Source organism: Macrobrachium rosenbergii, chromosome 50 (assembly GCF_040412425.1).
Source record: "Macrobrachium rosenbergii isolate ZJJX-2024 chromosome 50, ASM4041242v1, whole genome shotgun sequence".
Classification (NCBI taxonomy): Eukaryota; Metazoa; Arthropoda; class Malacostraca; order Decapoda; family Palaemonidae; genus Macrobrachium; species Macrobrachium rosenbergii.
The window spans coordinates 24,217,291-24,237,357 of NC_089790.1; the positions used below are offsets into that span (position 1 = coordinate 24,217,291).

General features: G+C 36.5%; 1 protein-coding gene across 3 annotated transcripts in view; it reads right to left on the reverse strand.

The window, feature by feature from the left end:
* Window positions 1-20,067, reverse strand: part of LOC136832763 (uncharacterized) — a 689,728-nt gene that overhangs the window by 50,607 nt on the left and 619,054 nt on the right. The window contains exon 1 of one of the 3 annotated variants that reach the window (XM_067094294.1): window positions 17,972-18,796. The exons of the other annotated variants lie outside the window; for them this stretch is intronic. Within the exon in view, the coding sequence (XP_066950395.1) occupies window positions 17,972-18,526 (555 nt within the window). The 5' untranslated portion in view covers window positions 18,527-18,796. Of the gene's footprint in view, window positions 1-17,971; window positions 18,797-20,067 lie in introns of those variants that run through there. 3 annotated transcript variants of the gene reach the window in all.

Below are 20,067 nucleotides of genomic sequence, written 5' to 3' on the forward strand. Positions count from 1 at the left end.
TTTGACCCTTCCAAGTCGTCCTCATTTTTTTTATTTGTCAAGAATATTTTACCAAACTTGACTACAAGTTTATTTTAAACTCTTTCAGTTCTTGACTTAAGGAATTAATTTATGAGAGTAAATTCGGCATTAAAATATCTGATCATTCATGCTGAAAAGGACACAAAAAATGAAAATGCTTAAGAGAATATTAGTTATCACAACAAAATAGAAACAATGACTTTTCTAAAAAGTCATTGTTTCTGCTTCAGTGATTCTGGCCGTCCAATAGTTGTATTCACACCAAAAACAACTAAATGGAAAATGGCAGCAGCTCTATAATTCTACGTGCAGACATTACGGTTCTGAATCTACCATTATCTCTAACTGATAAACTAAGCAATGATATAATGAATAATAAAAAAAAATGGGGGCTAATCTAATTTTTTTGGCAGACTCTGTCCCACGGGAGAAATATGAAAAATGTTTAGTTTCAAAACAATAATATAATAAATGAAGTACTTATGACATTCCTCCTCTAAGGTGACGTCCCCGTAGGGAAGTAGTGCCATCAGTGCACCTCACGCAGTGCACTGTAGGCATTACTTAGGCTCTTTGCAGCGTGCCCTCGGTCCCTAGCTGCAACTCCTTTCGTTCCTTTTACTGTACCTCCTTTTATAATCTCTCTCCCATCTTTCCACCCTCTCCTAATAATTGATTCATAGTGTAACTGCGAGGTTTACCTCCTGTTACACCTTTCAAACCTTTTACCGTCAATTTCCGTTTCAGGATTTGGGCCTTTGGCCCTAAATTCTATATTAAATTCAATTCAATTCTAAGACGACGCACCTCATTCTAATTATATCAACACCACACTGGCTATTCTGGATCCGTGTGCCTCATTATAATGTAATGACATTAGAACTGATGTGTCGAAGAACGTGAATTATTATCTTTCCCAAAGCTAGGGAGCCTAACTCGTAAGGGATTCAAGAACACTGATTTAGGGAATACCAAAGTTGCTTCACCAGAAATGCGGAAGCTTTCAAAACATTTTAATTTCCATCGAAGCCTCTTGAGAACCCTGGTGCCCAGTTTCTTCAGTACATATAAGGAAAATTCATATCTCAGAAGCAGGTTCGGGTTCATCAGGATCGGGTAAACCCAGAAGATTCAAACGAAAAGAAAGGAGCAATTACTCTGGCACATAAAATTCGAGGGGAATGTGTGTCATGCATAGGCGTCCATCTTTTACTCCCTCCAGAATTAAATAGGCTAAACGGTCTTACAATAAAGATACACACTTCATTTCTAAAATGAATATGTTACTGCGACAATATACTACAATTTACCAGGGCAATACGCCATTTCGTCCAAAGTCCAAAAGAAATCGAATCCTAGCCGCGCATGAGTAAGTCAGGTAATGGAATGCAAATATGACGTATCCAGAGAGATGTAATGGACTTTAAATACGGTCGAAAAAAGTTATCCTTGTCATGCATGACAGGATGAAATTTGCATGAACCATCACGGACACAAAAGCTCCATTATTACTTTTATTGTATTTGTTTGTTTCCATCAATAAACTCGTAAAACATGCATTACGGGCAATATGAATCATTATCGTCTTCCATGAATCACTCGCCACTGGGGTAATCGACAACAAAACCTGCACAAGGAGTTCATGATATCTTCATCCGGAATATATTAATCAGCGCATTTCTGCTTGACCACAGAATGAATACTGTACAAAAATTCTCTGTGATAATTCGCGCTTTTTCTGTGTGAACTTTTGATAACTGGCAGTGTTTCTGAATGAAATTTTGATAATTAGCACTGTTTCTGTATGAACTTTTGATAATTAGCGCTGTTTCTGTATGAACTTTTGTAATTAGCACTTTACGTATGAACTTTGATAATTAGAATTTTTTGTATGAACTTTTGCTAATTAGCAGTGTTGCTGTATGAATTCATGATAATGTGCATTGTTTCAGTGTGAACTTTCGATAATTATCACTGCTTCTGCATGAAATTTTGATAATGAGTAGTGTTTCTGTATGAACTTTTGATAATTAGCACTGTTTTTGTATGAAATTTTGATAATAAGCGCTGTTTATGTAGGAAATTTTGATGATTAGTGCTGTTTCCGTATGAAATTTTGATAATTAGTGCTGTTTCTCTATGAACTTTTGATAATTAGTGCTGTTTCTCTATGAATTTTTCATAATTAGAGTTGTTTCTGTTTGAACTTTTGATAATTAGCGCTGTTTCTGCATGAAATTTTGATGAGTAGCGCTGTTTCTTTATAAACTTTTGATAATTAGTGCTGTTTCTGTACGAACCTTTGATAATTAGTGCTGTTTCTGTATGAACTTCTGATAATTATTGTTGTTTCTATATGAACTTTTGATAATTAGCGCTGTTTCTGTATGAACTTTTGATAATTAGCGCTGTTTCTGTATGAGCTTTTGATAATGAGCAGTGTTTCTTTGTGAAATTTTGATAATAAGCGCTGTTTCTATATGAAATTTTGATAATAAGCGCTGTTTCTATATGAAATTTTGATAATAAGCGCTGTTTCTATATGAAATTTTGTTAATATGCGCTGTTCCTGTATGAAATTTTGATGATTAGCGCTGTTTCTCTATGCACTTTTGATAATTAGTGTCGTTTCTCTATGAACTTTTGATAATTAGTGCTGTTTCTATATGAACTTTTGCAAATCAGTGATGTTTCTGTATGAAATTTTGAGAATTAGCGCTGTTTCTGTATGAACTTTTGATAATTAGTGTTGTTTCTGATTGGACTTTTGATAATTAGCGATGTTTCTGTATGAACTTTTGAGAATTAGTGCTGTTTCTGTATGAACTTTTGATAATTAGTGCTGTGTCTGTATCAACTTATGATAATTAGCAGTGTTTCTTTATGAACTTTAGATAATGAATAGTGTTTCTGTATGAAATTTTGATAATCAGCGCTGTTTCTGTCTGAACTTTTGATAATGAGCACTGTTTCTGTATGAAATGTTTCTGTATGAACTTTTGATAATGAGCAATGTTTTAGTATTAAATTTTGATTATTAGCGCTGTTTCTGTATGAGCTTTTGATAATGAGCATTTTTCTGTACGAACTTTTGATAATTAGCGCTGTTTCTGTATGAATTTTCGAAAATTAAGGCTGTTTCTCTATGAACTTTTGGGAATGAACACTGTTTCTCTATGAATTTTTGATAACTAGGGCTGTTTCTGTATGAACTTTTGATAATTAGTGCTGTTCCTTTATGAACTTTTGATGATTAGTGCTGTTTCTGTATGAACTCTTGATAATAAGTGCTGTTTCTGTATGAAATTTTGATGATTCGCACTGTTTTCTCTATGAATTTTTGATATAGTTAGCGCTGTTTCTGTATGAACTTTTCATAATGAGCAGTGTTTCTGTATGACCTTTTGATAACGAGCATTGTTTCTGTATGAAGTTTTGGTAATTAGCATTGTTTCTGTATGAAATTTTGTTAATTAGCATTGTTTCTATATGAAATTTTGATAATTAGCATTGTTTCTGTGTGAAATTTTGATAATTAGCATTGTTTCTGTATGAACTTTTGATAATTAGCATTGTTTCTGTTTGAACTTTTGATAATTAGCGTTGTTTCTGTATGAAATTTTGATAATTAGCATTGTTTCTGTATGAACTTGTGATAATGAGTAGTGTTTCTGTATGAACATTTTTTATAATTAGTGCTGTTTCTATATGAACTTCTGATAATTAGTGCTGTTTCTGCATGAAATTGTGATAATTCGCACTGTAGCACTGTTCCTGTACGAATTTTTTGATAATTAGTGCTGTTTCTGTATGAAATTTTGATAATTCGTAATGTTTCTGTATGAATTTTTGATAATTAGCGCTGTTTCTGTATGAACTTTTGATAATGAGCAGTGTTTCTGTATGAATTTTTGAAAATTAGCACTTTTTCTTTATGAACTTTTGATAATTAGCATTGTGTCTGTATGCAATTTTGATAATGAGCAGTGTTTCTGTATGAACGTTTGATAATTAGCATTGTTTCTCTATAAACTTTTGATAATGACCAGTGTTTCTGTATGAACGTTTGATAATTAGCATTGTTTCTCTATAAACTTTTGATAATGACCAGTGTTTCTGTATGAACGTTTGATAATTAGCATTGTTTCTCTATAAACTTTTGATAATGACCAGTGTTTCTGTATGAACGTTTGATAATTAGCATTGTTTCTCTATAAACTTTTGATAATGACCAGTGTTTCTGTATGAACGTTTGATAATTAGCATTGTTTCTCTATAAACTTTTGATAATGAGCAGTGTTTCTGTATGAACTTTTGATAATGAGCAGTGTTTCTGTATGAACTTTTGATAATGAGCAGTGTTTCTGTATGAACTTTTGATAATGAGCAGTGTTTCTGTATGAACTTTTGATAATGAGCAGTGTTTCTGTATGAACTTTTGATAATGAGCAGTGTTTCTGTATGAACTTTTGATAATGAGCAGTGTTTCTGTATGAACTTTTGATAATGAGCAGTGTTTTTGTATGAACTTTTGATAATTAACGCTGTTTTTCTATGAATTTTTGATAATTAGCGCTATTTCTGTATGAACTTTCATTTTTGGGTTAAAGTTAACAGACAAGAATCTTTTTCGCAGCAACACAAGAGGTACTCCTCCATTAATGCAAAAAGACAGAAATGATGATGCCCACAGCTGTCCAATTTTTATCATTGTTTTTCACTAATATCGAAACTTTTCTTATGGGCTAAAAAGCAAAATATTTTGTATTGACTTGATCTTTTCCAAGATAATTGGCGGTGTAAAAGCGGTGAATCGTTACAGTGATTATCACGCTGCCTAGAAACTGACTTTTCAAGATCTGTCATGCTATACTGATCACATAAATAACCATACACAAAAATAAAAAAATTGTAAGACTTGAGGATTAATACGGAAAAGGATTTTAACACCTCCTGATGAATAACAGTCTAGACAAAATGAAGAAGTTACAGCACATAGTTTAAAAACATTGCATATATGCACGTTTTGTACTTATTTTGTCCACACACACACACATATATATACACACATATATACATACATATATATATATACACATACATACATACACATATATATATGTATGTGTATACGAGTATATATATATATATATATATATATATATATATATATATATATGTAAATTACTTATTCAAGCACACCCATACATAAGTGGAGACAAGCACCTATACACATTCATTGCCACGTATACGTGTACATTTGGCAGCAATATAAAGTTTCACTGAAAAGGAATAACTGAAGAAGAACTATATCGTCGCTAGTATCCTAATTTTCCAATAGCTACAGAGTTTAGGATCAAATAATTATTGGAAAAAAACTTTCCCAGCTTCAGTGCTACTTCGAAAACCTTCGCTATATTAGCAACCCATCAAATCTCTCTTCATCACCAAACCTCCTTCAACCTTATAGCCTCTTTTTTGACCGATGATCAGATATCATTCTCTGCGTTTATGTACGTAAACGCTACGGCTCTTTTTCACTCTGCACTTCCACAATTCATTTTACCAGCAACAGATACGACTCACATTAACTAGATAGCAAACACAGTTTTCAGTCAAGCGAAATATTTTTTAGCGGAAGATCTCACCGATTTCATAAACTGCGTTAATGTGAATGAAGCACTGCCTTATTTTCATTTTCACAACATTAAATAAAAACAAATGCACCCCAGTTTTTAAGCGATATTTCTACTAACGTTGTTCTGTGAAGTTTAGGAATTCAAGATCAGTGTCATCACTACACATATTTACAGTGTTGTCCCAGGTTATAATCGATGCCGTCAATGAGCATCTAATTGTGATACTTCCATTACCCATCCAACCAAACACTAAGGAGAAAACGACAGGATTTATATAGGTGAGATATACTGACGAATAACCGAGATCGAATGTCATTGTTGTTTTTTTTCTTTTTTTAAATTCTGAGCCTCAACAATCTGCACTTGAATTTCAGATACAACAAAAAAAAGTCCAGTCTCGAATTACAGGCATACTGACAATATCATAATAATCACAAAGGAATATAACTATCTCAGCATATAAGATCTCCATTTCGTGAAATAAATAGTTTTCGAATTTCTCATTTGACAAGAACTGTTCATTGAAATTTGAATGAATTAGATACCCATTAGCCTCTGCATCAGACAGATTTAGACATCAAATTCTGTTGTCTCTTTCCACAAGAGTTTTTGATCACAGAATTAACTAACATCATAAATAGCGATGGAACAGCAACGGTCAAAGAAACAGAAAGGTAAATAAGTAAATAAATAAATGTTTAAATAACAAAACACAGTGATCATTAAGAATGCAACAATATCAAAATTTTTCTTCTGTATAAATAACAACTCATGAAATACGAAGAACATAAAAATCCACACACAAAAGTAAATACAACTAGTGCAAAGAATTTCCAATCTATTTCCTTGCCCATAACAAACAATTACGAACGCACCTAAAGAGTAGCATTTTTAACAGACTTAAAGAAATCATTATAACCCATAGGCAATGGGTATCTAACAACACATTTCGAGCATTACAAGAACTCGCGTTTTAAGCCAAGAAGACCTACAATTCTCATCAGTCAAGACCGAGCTTACCAGCCGCCAGGGAATAATGAATGTGGTACATGGATCAACAGTTACAGCTGTCATTTGCATCAGCGATAAGTTTGCCTTAAGGGAAAACTGATCGCGTAGTGTCTCAGTGAATTTTAACCTAGTTCATTATTATTAAATAATTGGATTTTATTTAGTTACTATCGATCATTATTAGATGTTATCTGTCTTAATTTCTTATACTTTTATATGAATGAAATAAGTTTCAAGAATGACGTTATATAAAACATACTTTGTCCTTTAATTTAATAAAATATCACTTATTACAGATCACATGTGGGTATATAACATGTTAAAGTATCAAGAACCCAACTGCTGTTTTATGTTAAGGCATAAGATTGTTATCGAATCCAAGTGCTGTTTACCTAACTGTACTGCGAACTTGTTACCGCCGTCTGGGCCTGAGGTAATACATAACTCATGTGCATAAGTAATACGCATAAGCATACACAGATATTCCGTTCTACCTGTAGTGATTTTTGTACCCAGTTCATATTTTTCTTAATGTTGTGTCCTCTCAGCCCTCCCCGTTGTCAGAACCCTACGATCATGTAATTTCCGCAGCATGAAAAAAAGTCGCTGGTAATACCAGTAATTGCCACCAACTCAAGATTAAATCCAACGGTGGAAATACGGACTCTGACTCAACGTTTGCTACAGTTCTTTGTTAGACTCTCTCTCTCTCTCTCTCTCTCTCTCTCTCTTGGTATTCTCGCCGTTGTCATCCACTCGCTCCTCCTCGAATGCGCTGTAAGTCAATATGAGAAAAAATGTCAACACGATAAATTTGGATCGATTTGGGTCAAAGACATCGTCATTGACCGCGCTTACGAACCGAATGAGTTGCCATAAGTTGCTATTTTAAAGGTTATGTTTACACTAAGGACGCGCATAACTTTATTCTTATTATTTAAAATTATGTTTCATATCTAAGCGAAAAGTGTTCAAGAACTGTTTGTTACTGAAAGGGTGTCAGTATAAAAATAGGGCAATACTTTTATTTAAGTACTAGCTGACCAACCCGGTGCTGCCCGGGAAAACTCTGAATGACAACCGATAAACTCTCTCTCTCTCTCCAAGTCTCCCTCGCTTTTTCCATCTTTCTCCTCCCTAACACCCCCTCTACTCTCTCACTCTCTCCCTGTCACTTTTTCTCTCTCCAACTCTCCCTCACTTTCCCTTTTTCTCCTCCCTAACAGCCCCTCTACTACCTCCCTCTCCCTCACTCTTTCCCGCTTTCTCCTCCTAACACACCCTCTACTCTCTCTCTCACACACACACTTCCTCTCTCTCTCTCTCTCTCTCTCTCTCTCTCTCTCTCTCTCTCACTTGAATTGAGTTGAATACAGAATTTAGGCTAAAGGCCAAGCACTGGGACCTATGAAATCATTCAGCACTGATATGGCCACTCTTTCCCTCTTTCTCCTCCCTAACTCCCCCTCTGCTCTCTCTCTCTCTCTCTCTCTCTCCAACTCTCACTCACTCTTTTCCTCTTTCTCCTCCCTAAACCCCCGCCCCTTACTCTCTCTCTCTCACTTCCTCTCCCTCTCTCCTTTTCCTGTTAAGATCGTTGCTTCTATCATTGCCCAGCATTTTTGACATTTAATATTGTGACGATGGGTATGAGTAAGGGTCAGAGTTCACAGCTTCCTAATCTATTCACACAACGAACACACAGATCAAGGGTTCTTGCGAGCGGAAATGTAGTGCCTGACATCAGGCAGTAAAAACAGAGATTAAACACAATCACTTACGTTTGTTGGCAGATGGAAATATACATATGAATTGGTACATGATGCATGACTGAAGTTAATATATATATGGCTGAGAAGCTGACAGAGCAATGCATAAGATGATAATACACTGAATATGAGAATAACAATAAAGAAGATGCATGTACAAAAGGTGCGTGACAGATGCTGTTTCTTTTGTCCGCGTGTTTGGCATGTGGGGCCGTTGTTGTAGGATTAATGGCCAGCATGATGAAGGTGTGTGGGATCCACATGTGAACCCTACAATATTTCACCCCTTCTCACCCCCTACTCCTATTGGGCCTGAACTTGGACTTAAAGGGCACCAGGAGTGTCACTATTCATCTCGGCAACCTCGAGAATTATAGAGTATACACTGATATCTGTTGTTTTCGGATATTTTTACATGTCACCCCTTTGGTGCCAGTGATGTCTTACCCCACAGTATTATTTTCCGGATAGTAAGTCATATGTATACCAAAATGAGGTCTATTAACCTGTAGAGTTTATTTTGTTACTAAATCTACAGGCAGAACCTGTGCCATTTCAGAGAAGCCCTTCCCACCCCCACCCCTTTGGTGCCCTTTGCTGCTAGTGATGTCTTACACCCACAAAATTCTTTTCCAGGTAGTAAGTCATATGTATACCGAAATGAGGTATGATAAACCTGTAGAGTTTATTTAGTTACTAAGTCTACGGGCAGGACCTGCCTCATTTCAGAGAAGCCCTTCCCACCCTCACCCTTTTTTTCTATATAGTAAGTCATAATGTATACGAAGTTTGGTTGAGATTGCTCAGTGCGTTTCAGAGTTATGCTGGAGCATACACACACACACACACACACACACATATATATATATATATATATATATATATATATATATATATACATATACATACATACATCCATTTATATATATACAGTATATATATATATAGAATATTATTTCATTATTTAACTTATTTATCATTCATATAAGAAAGAGGACAAATAGTCATCGACGCCATTTAAAAGAAATTTTTTTAAACAAAGACTGGGTCTTTGTATTTATTAATTACTTTTAGGTATCTATGCCGAGTCTGGTTAGTATCTGGAAGGTGACCACTAATAAAAGCCAGACGCCTTTGGAAAATATAGTTCCATGACTTTTTGTTGGGGCATTCGCACTGGTTTAGCAATCTTACCCTAAAAGTAAATGTTTACATCATGCAACCAACCTTAGGAATCTACTGTTAGCGGCATAGTGTGAGTGAAATATCTATCAGCTTTGACAAGAAAGTCAATTTTCCGTTGTTATTGCTGCTTCCGTTAAAACAACGATAACGATAATCATTCCTACTACCACCATCACTACTGCGGCTACTTCAAAGTGATTCTCTACCGCGCATTTGAGAAACATGAAAGGAAGCGACTAGAAGCGCCTTGAAAAGGCCACTCGAAGAGAGTTGGAAAGCTCTCAACACAGTTTTATTTTTAAAATCTATTTGTACGGTTATCAAACTGGTGATTTGTTTCTCCAAGAAACGTATTCGTAGAAGGCAAGAGAAAAACGTCGAAATGCAAATTATATATTATAATGCAAAGAAAACAGAAAACTCGGATATTATATAAAGTAAACCTTATGCCCAATAGTGACCGAGTTACTTTAAAATTATCATCGAACAATAATTTAACGTTTCATTGAGTCCCAGTGGAACTCAACGATACAACAAACTGGGCTGTGCTAACATTCTGGCAACAAACAGGTAACAATTTAAACCACCAAGTAGTACTTCCTATTTCAAGACATTGGAATGGAATGGAACATAGAGTTCCGGCCAAAGGCCAAGCACTGGGACCTATGAGGTCATTCTGCGCTGGGAAGGAAACTGAGAACAGAAAGATCTGAAAGGTGTAACAGGAGGAGGAAAACCTCGAAGTTGCATTAAGAAATAGTTGTTAGGAGAGGGCGGATAGCAAGATGGAAGAAAGATAATATGAACGGAGGTACAGTAACAGGAATGAAAGGGGTTGCAGGTTGCAGCTAGGGGCCGAAGGGACGCTGCAAAGAACCTTTAGTAATGCCTACAATGCACCCGGTGAGGTGCACTGACGGCACTACCCCAATACGGGGTTTCAAGACATTGTATTTATGAAAACAAATCTTGGACAAAGTACATATACGGGTAAATTATTTATGTGACCGTAGTGTTTTGAATACAAGAACCTAGACTATTGGAGAGTTATCTAGCAGAAATGTGGTTAATGCTCGTAAAGGGTTATGAGGTACTTTTAAAGGCGAAGGATGAGGCAGAGCTGACAAATCCCTTCACAGGTAACGCCACATGTAGCCCCAGTTTACACACTTCTACAGAATCAAGCATAATACGATATTAATTTTTCCTCGGTTTCTGAATTTTTTCTGCGTTTTATAATTAGTGATAATTTTCTAACAAGTCCCCCAAAGAAACCCAGAATGTTTTTAGTCGCTTCGAAGGATATCTGTGTGACAAATTTCGTGATTTCGGACAGTAAAATACCGTTTGCCATTTGATACACAAACAATGATGGCTTTAAAAAAATACAAAATCTAACTATGCTACATCCATGAAACTGTAAAATTATCTGCCCTCACGTTCAACCGTCAAGAATAATATAAATAATTACACAGAGACAGATTAGGAATTGTGAAACCTCTTTATTTCCTTAGGATTTCATTAATATAGAAGAGTGGAAAACAAAAGTATGATTTCAGGAAGAGACAAAAGCTATGGTTTGAAGAGCCTCAGCCGAGTAAGGATTTCGAACTTACGAAGGAATTCGTTCAGTCACAATGGACTGGATAAATACTATGTAAAATCCTGATTAAAGTCACTATTTATTATAATGGTAAAATATTACTAAAAATCTTTCATACATATATGTCAACTTGTATACGTAAAGCAAGCATGCATGCATACATACATACATGCTTACATACGTACTAGCGTATATTATTTATGCATATGTATATATGTATTTAGTCATATCACGTACATACATCACTAACCATAGAGAAACGTTGTTTGTGGTACTTTATTTCACGTATTTTGTCTACAAGACAAAAATTGCACTAAATACGAATAAGTAGTTGTGTCAAATACATATACACTTCATAAGTAGTTAATTTCACTATTTCAAGATCCTCTACATGTTAGTAACGCAGAATAGGAAAAATCTCCGAAAAGGAAGAAGAAAGTGCTTTTTTCCAGTATTTTCAAGACAAATTATATTCCTGAATATTGGTTTTATGTCAAGTTGGCGGCTCGACAGCAAAAGCCATCCTATTTAATATCTTAATACATGCAAAAAATCAGAGAAGTAGGAAGTTGTGTGCAAAATATTGTAAGGAGGCTTGGTGTCCATCGAGGGTGGAATGTATGAAGGGATTGCTGAGCCAACTCTCCTTCAAGGAAGTGAAAGAAGAAATATTGAAGCTGTTGATATGAATTGTTTGTGTAACGATGTAATAAGAATCAAAGAGAGAGAGAGAGAGAGAGAGAGAGAGAGAGAGAGAGAGAGAGAGAGAGAGAGAGAGAGAGAATATTGATTTATGTAGAGGAAGCAGTAACAAGTTACCACGGGAGAGTGAGTGTTTGTTTTGAGATGACCGGGTCGTGTGAAAAGAATAGAGAGCACAGAGGAGTGTATAAAAAAGAATTATCACGAGTCCACTCCTTAGGTCAACAGAGGCAAAATGTGGCCGTTAACGGAACTCGCACATTCGTTCACACCTGCTCAGGAATCGACCCAGGTACTTCAAACTTGTAAGGCAATAAACCTACCGATTATAGAACGAAGCACATGAACAACACACACACGCACACACACATATATATATGTATATATATACTGAAAATATGAAAATGAAAAACCACGTAAGAGCTGCTAATAATCGGAGCTTAGGAAATCACAGAAAAACTTTTTTAGGGACATCTGTCATTTACCCTGACTTGAAGACAGGTCCACCGTATCCTTGTTGTCCATGATCCAGCCTTCTACCTTTCTTTTCCTTTTCTTTGTTTTCTTCTGTTCTGAGCTAGAATAGATCTTTAAGTTGCCGATCCCACTGACCTTCGCTTTAAAAAAAAAAAATTATTGACGAGTCTCTACATATACCATTCTTCTTGACATGATTCAGAATAATCCTTTCCACTTTATCGACAACACTTTCGTTTCCTAATTTGGGTCCCTTCACCTCTATTGTAAGATTGAACTCACTACTCTGCAGATATTACTTTACGTTTGGCTCTCAATATTTTTGCGTCTGTGACCACCACTTCTCTGACCGCGGTGCACAGTTCGGGCTGACATTTTACCTCCTGATATAGCGACGTCAGTCATCAGTACTCATAGTAATTACTCGAGAATATGAGATTGTCGGCTTTCCTCTGTTTTAGGAAGCACCCCTGAGGGATAGCCTTCAAACACTTACTTGCAGTGTCCAAATACGATCTGGGTAACAAGAATACTTTTTCCTCTTAAAGGCAACGAATAACAACGTTAAATCAAAACTACAAACACGAATGCCAAAAACTCATTACAATAAAATCAGTCAACAAAGGACAAGCCATGAATGCAATAATACCCCCTCCTTGAGGCAGCTTTCAGATGTGTGCAAATAAATCCCTCTTGTAATGAGAGCAGGTCCTAAGCAAATATTGATCCAAAGGACAACACGTGCCCCTTCTTTGCTTAGAAATGAGGACAGGCTTGGGAGAGAATTACGTTTGTTGGGCTCTGCTTTGTTGAACAAGTATACTATTAGACTTTTATGGGAAAATGAATTAAGAAAATTTATATAAAAGAATTTCTTAATTGTACTAAACCTACACTAAAGATAAAATGAAATGGATGAAGGCACAGAATATGGCGCATTTTGAGGTATTTTTCAAAAAGAGAATAGGGTAGAATCTTACGCATCAACGGAAATGAATCTCCGGTCAGCGTTTTCGTCTACAAAAGGAACACTCAGTGAGGTGGCTGCAACATATAGATGTATTTACTTTAATGATGATTAACGTCAAATGTGTTATGAAATAATTTGTAAAGGAAGTCAAGATGACATCCAGACTGCAATAACTATTCTTTGCCGATACGGAAACAAACGATCACACACACACACACACACACACACACACACACACACACACACAACTGAAAATCAATTATAACACGCGCACACAAGCAAACGCTTTCCTCTGTCAGATGAAACTGCGCAGTAACAGCCGGCGAGCAATTCCAAATGCTTAAAGCGATATACGATGGGGGATACTTTAAACCCGCACATAAATTTTCCTAGTTGTTCATTACAACTGATGTCTCAGGCAAATATTTAACTATCAGTTCATTACTGAAATCTTTAAGGAAATTTGTAATTGGATAACCGCATAGCAAGTCTATGTAATATCTATTACATAATCAATAAGCTTTTACAAAACATTTCCACCTCTAGCCTGACGTTCAAAATCGGGTGGAAAAAAGGCTTGTCAGTGAATTATAACATATGGCTTAGTTATTCTGTGGCCACACATTTCAGTTCCCATGGCTTTGATGGCTTTATCCATTCTTTTGTCATTGTAATTTAAGCATTATTAATGCTATTATTTTTATTGATTATAATTAAAAATGACCAAATACTCAGAAGGATGAAACTTAAAAGGCCACTGACTTTGTTTTGTGTGAAAAAGAGAGAACACGTACAAAAAGAGAAAGAAATGAAAGTATATTAAGAAACACTGAAGATTAAAGACTAATGCTTCTTGACGACAATTCCATAATTACACAGTAATAGGTACACTGTAATGGGAAGCGTGGCAGTGACACATAAACAGAATATGAATGAAGTTGCTCTGGAAAATTAGTAGCACTCAAAAGATCAAGGTGCACAGGTGCTAAGGAAATTAATGAAAGTTTCCCATTGGAACAGAGCTGTTTTCCGGCGATATATTTTATCACTATGAGCAAAAAGAAAACCAGAACTTTGAATAATCTTGTCTAAACAAAACAGATCTCAGGAAGGTAACAATTTAGTAACATCAGCAGGCTATACAATATTAGTTTCCAAGTTAAACAAACACGCCATTTGTAAAGGCTGAAAACAATAAACATCTCAGAACCTTGAGGAACACCAGGCAAACGATGATCTAGCCTCGCTAAAAACACCAATAAAATTAATTGTTGTAAATGGTTCAAGTGTACAGCCTCCTACGCTACTAAGCTACAGAGTTTATATATTACAACCTTCATGGCTAACCAGTTCAAAGGTAGCACTGATACTGATTTTCCGCATATGGAAAATGTTTACATATTTGTAATTAGATGTTTTTTAAACTTCAATGAGACAAGAAAACTCAATTTCCCAAGGATATTTCTGTAGCAATGCCAGCCAAGTATTATTTTGACACTTGCTATATGCATACAGAAAAAAACACTTGAGTTGCAAATTTTTTAATACTCCGTGGAAACAAAACTTCTCACTCAACAAGTTTTATTAATTTTTGATGTATTCTTTCACAGTGCACAAAATGGCTGTCCCATTACTTATGTGATATCCTCACGTACATAAAATTTTGTTATGAGTATTAATTACTCATTTAAATGTATCTCACACCACCAGAAATCATCATTCAATATCCCAACAACAACAAAAAAATTCACTGAAATGAAGAATCAAGCACAAAATTAAAGTAAATGTAATGGTTAACTAAAAGTCACACACACAAATATATATTTACATATACATGTTTATATATATACAGTATATATATATATATATATATATATATATATATATATATATATATATATATATATATATAATATTTGTATATAGATGTATATAATGATGGTTAAGGCCCTACACACCTGCAGGTTTTTCCGTAAAGTCCCTAAAAACCACCGAACCTGATGAAGACATATCATCTCTGGATGCACACAGCCTGTTTACCAATGCTCTATGTTCCAATTCAGAAGCCCACCGAGATAATCTCAAATAATGTACACAGATCAGGCATGGATCCCCTCCTAACCATAAGGTATCCATTTACTGCTGGGTGACCTAGTGGGCAGTAGTGGAGTAGCGATCATGAACCGAGCGCTGCACCACTCAGGAAGGGATGTATTTAGCGAAAAAAAACACAGCTGTCACTGCATCATTCACACTTTAAATACTTTATCATGGATGAACCCTCTATGAAGAGAACTTCCGTGACATTAGCCACTTCATACTTCTGCACAGAAGGCTCATCAGCAATGTGTCCAGCCCCTTCAACGCACTGTGCCATTCAAACTCTACCTTGCACACGCACTCACACTTCTTGGACATGATGGCCTTTTCTTTCCAATACTTCTATCATGCCATCTATTCAGCCCTCTCTTAAGCTTTCTTCACCTTCCACATCCTAATACTTACAAATTATACCTCTTTTCCACAAGAACAAACCATCTGACAGCACTATGATCCATCCTTTCACCTATCCTAGCCCTCTGACCACTTTTCCATATCTCAGCATTTCTTGCCCAAACTATTTTTCTCAACAACTTCAATCTTTTTTCCTCTGTTCACATTCGACATCAACAGTCCCTTGTTGGTTTCCACTGCCACCAATTCTCTTCCCATTCACTTTACACTGATAACTTCCTCGCTTTTGTTGATCCGTGACTCACCTCTTTTGTCATCCTGCCATCATCCATTATATTTATATTAACTTTTGAATACATATATGAATCGAACTCTTCCACTCTTCAGCTACACATATCTAAATTCTTTACTCTACCTGCTACGTTTCCATTTTCCCCCATAAGTTTGCTCATGCTCACATTTACTCTCAATATAATCCTTTTGCAAACACTTTAAAAATCTTTTACTAGTTTCTGCAGTCTCTCATCACTTTCCCCACAGTACTGTACCTGACACATGAACTATTTCACAATCCATTCACTGCTTAGTTTCTTATCTCAAAATTTTGCAATTACTTTTACTGTCCTTCACCAGACTTCACTTCATCCATATAGTTGTTCAATAGCCATAGAGATACAATATACCATTGTCTTGGGACACCAATACAGTCAATCATCCTTTTAAATATTCTAGCATATGCTCCGTTTTATAATAAAAACTTCTATAGCTCTTTACAACATTTTCTATATCATTCATGCAGCTTTTGACCCTATCCTTTCAATCTTCTCATAATACTATTTCACTTTATCGACGAAGCCTTTTCCTCGTCTAAACCCAAACTGTTTTTCCCATATAAGTCACTCTGTCATCTTTCTCGTTTATTTACTACACGCCTTCTCTGGTACACTAATATATGTTGTACATCTGCAATTCTGAAGTCACCTTCATCACCTTCTACAAAGGAATAATAATTTTCCTCCTACCAATTTCCTTGGAACCATCTTTTGCCGACACATACCTGACAAACCTGGATAGTTGTTCAACCACACTATCACCAAAGTACTCCAGCATCACACTAGTAATCCAATCAATTCTTGGTGTTTTATATTCTGCAACATTCTCAATACTTTTCACAAAGCATTCAGCCTTGCCTCTTCTCTCTCTTTCATATTCAACAAAACTTCAAAATACTCAGGGCTTCATCCACTTACGAGAGTATTCCGAGATCCATTTATTCACATATTTTTCTCTCTGCATTTCCATTTCTTAATCTCATTAAAGTTTAGATTTGGTCACCTGCCCTTTCTTGCTATTGCGTGGATTCCTTTTCCCTCTCACTTTCTCATTAACTACCATATCAATTCTTAACAATACCTGCAAACGAACTTCTCTAATATTACGTAACAGAACATCACAAAATCTTTATTTTTCAGCCACTAAACTTGTAATTACGATATCCCACCATATGCAGTTTATTCTCTCTTACTACCCTACTAAGCCACAAATTGCTCCCTTTTGTCTCTACGATGTCAATAATGAATTTTACAAACTGTAACCCACAAGTCACCTATTTTCTACTTAAATGATTTTACTTCTTTAATATCAACCACATGTGTTTTGATTACACTTACAGCCATATTTTCACTCCTTTCCTCCCAACTTTTACTTCAATCAAATAATAATAATAATTTACTCCATACCAACCAAGGATGCTATCTTTCTGACTCCAAAAAATATACTCCCATTCTGCTCCATTCCTGGACCATATTCACTATCAAAATTTTTTTTGGTTTTGGCTACACTTAATCCTCGACTTATCACAACACCACACACATACATGTGTGTGTATATATATATATATATATATATATATATATATATATATATATATATATATATATATAAAATAAATGTATACATATATACACATGCGTGTATACTCATAAATGGATGTGCTTGATCTATGCAAAGAAAACGTTAAAATCTATATTTTACAGTTACGAATAGTTTGCTACCTGAGAGAGAGAGAGAGAGAGAGAGAGAGAGAGAGAGAGAGAGAGAGAGAGAGAGAGAGAGAGAGAAGCGTTCGATAGCCCATTACCTGATGATGCACGTGCTCCAATCCCCAAGGCAGAGAATCAAACGTGCTGTAAGAAGGTCTGCTGGAAAGACTCGCTGGATTTAAGGGAGTTGAGGTAGTAGATTCAATGCTTGGGTTCAGCTGCTCTTCTGGTACTTGCTGTTGATGCTGTGGTTGTCCTCGAAGTTGCTCCTCCGCTTGCGGACTTGACTGCAAGGAAGTCCTCCCCTGAAAAGCAGCAGCTGCAGCAGCAGCAGGAGGCTCAGCCGTGTACGTCAGAGGAGACACAGGGGCACTCTTGTGCCCCTGTTGACCCGCCTGATACAGCGGTTTTGGTGGGGCCAAGAAACCCAGCTGTTCAGGTCTGGGAGCGAAAGTGAAACTCTTGGAAGACGAAGAGTGGGCGGGAGTTGCAGGGGCACTCCTAGGACACTGCTGCAGCCCCTTGGATGGAGATAAGTACGTAGGGGAATTACGGGCGGCGGTATGCGTGGGCGAATTGTGGGCGGAATGGGAGTGCTGACGGTGCCTCCGCACGCTGGCGGCGCGAGACCCGATACTTAGGAGACCTGACATTTTACCTAAAGGTCTCGATTGGCTGGAATCTTCCGCCTCCTTCCATATTTCATGCTGGCTGAACTAATCTTCCCTGTAGGCTCCTCGACGCACAAAGTCTTCGGTTCTAAGGATTGACGCAGTATATCCCACAAAAGAAGCTTTTCTATGTATTTCCGTCGACAGAGCCTCTTATTTCGTCATACCTTTCTGTCTTGAAGAGAGACGTGTTTCAGACTTCAGTTACCATTGATGTAAAATTCTAAGCCACAATATTCACCTGCAAAATTTTCTGACCAACAAAACATGCGGCGATGAAACTTATGCTGACGTTCTTTTCTTTACTAAATAAGAAAAAGAGCAAGAAAACTGCTTCATTTCCTCACTCTTCTTCATGTAAGCCAAGGTTCAGCGACATAATATTTTTAATAAACACAAATCGAGGAGCTGCTCTGTCATGCAAATCTACGATATTTTTCGGCAGACTAAACAGAAAATCCCGAACCAAGTAACTTCGAGTGTTAGTACTTAAGACACTTAATGCAACCGTTATTGTAAAAACATAAGCTAACTTTGAAGAGAACTTTGAATGACGACGCGACTAAACAGATAAGTATTTATTTTAAGCTAATGCACAACTTAAGATGACATCCTACAAAGGATGGAGAGAGAGAGAGAGAGAGAGAGAGAGAGAGAGAGAGAGAGAGAGAGAGAGAGAGAGAGAGAGAGAGAGTGTCGAACACTGTATGCATTCGGTATTAAAAAGAAACTTGCAAAAAAAAAAAAATGTCAACAATACACAAGGCGCTTATCAACAGGAAGAAATTCTTTACTGAAATCCAACAGCACTTAGGCACTAACACTATGATGTAACGAAGCCTTCAGTTATCGAATTTAATCGAAAGTCAGCTTCACTCGCGAAAAAAATAACGAACGATGAAGACAATTAAAGGCTCTTCAACTTTCTTCTGATGAAAGAATCTGTGACTGTACCGGCAAAGATCTATATATCTGATGTCAATACCATCGGCGATTTCTATCCGTCCTACAGCAATAAAACCACTGGCACGAAAATATTCATCAAATATTGAGGTAGGAATCTTCCCCCAGCGTATCACGGCCCACTCAGATCAAATTACGTCAAAGAACTCTTCCGTCTCTTCTAGAGGAGAGAGAGTAATCTCTTTTGTGCTTCCTTTGCTGACTGAGGCGACCCTGCTCCCCAGGGAGTGCCACCAGAACCACAGCGAGACGGTAACTGAGAACCAAGAGGCTTTGGGGTGACGGCAAGGACACCACAGGCAACTTCTTCCCAAATGCCAACAAGATGAAATAATCTAAATGTCTCCTTCCTTAGTCGATTATCATTGGAGATTCCGTCTCCTTTTGCGAGTCATGATTCTTTCACGTGCGCTTCGTATTTTTGTGCCATCGTACGCGAGACAATGTTTGCTTCAGACATGCTGAAAGGGAAGCAATTCACTGCAGCGCAAGTTTGCGGGAATATTCAATGGGCATAAAGGCTCTTCTTGACAATCAAGATAAAATGTTTGAAAGATGCC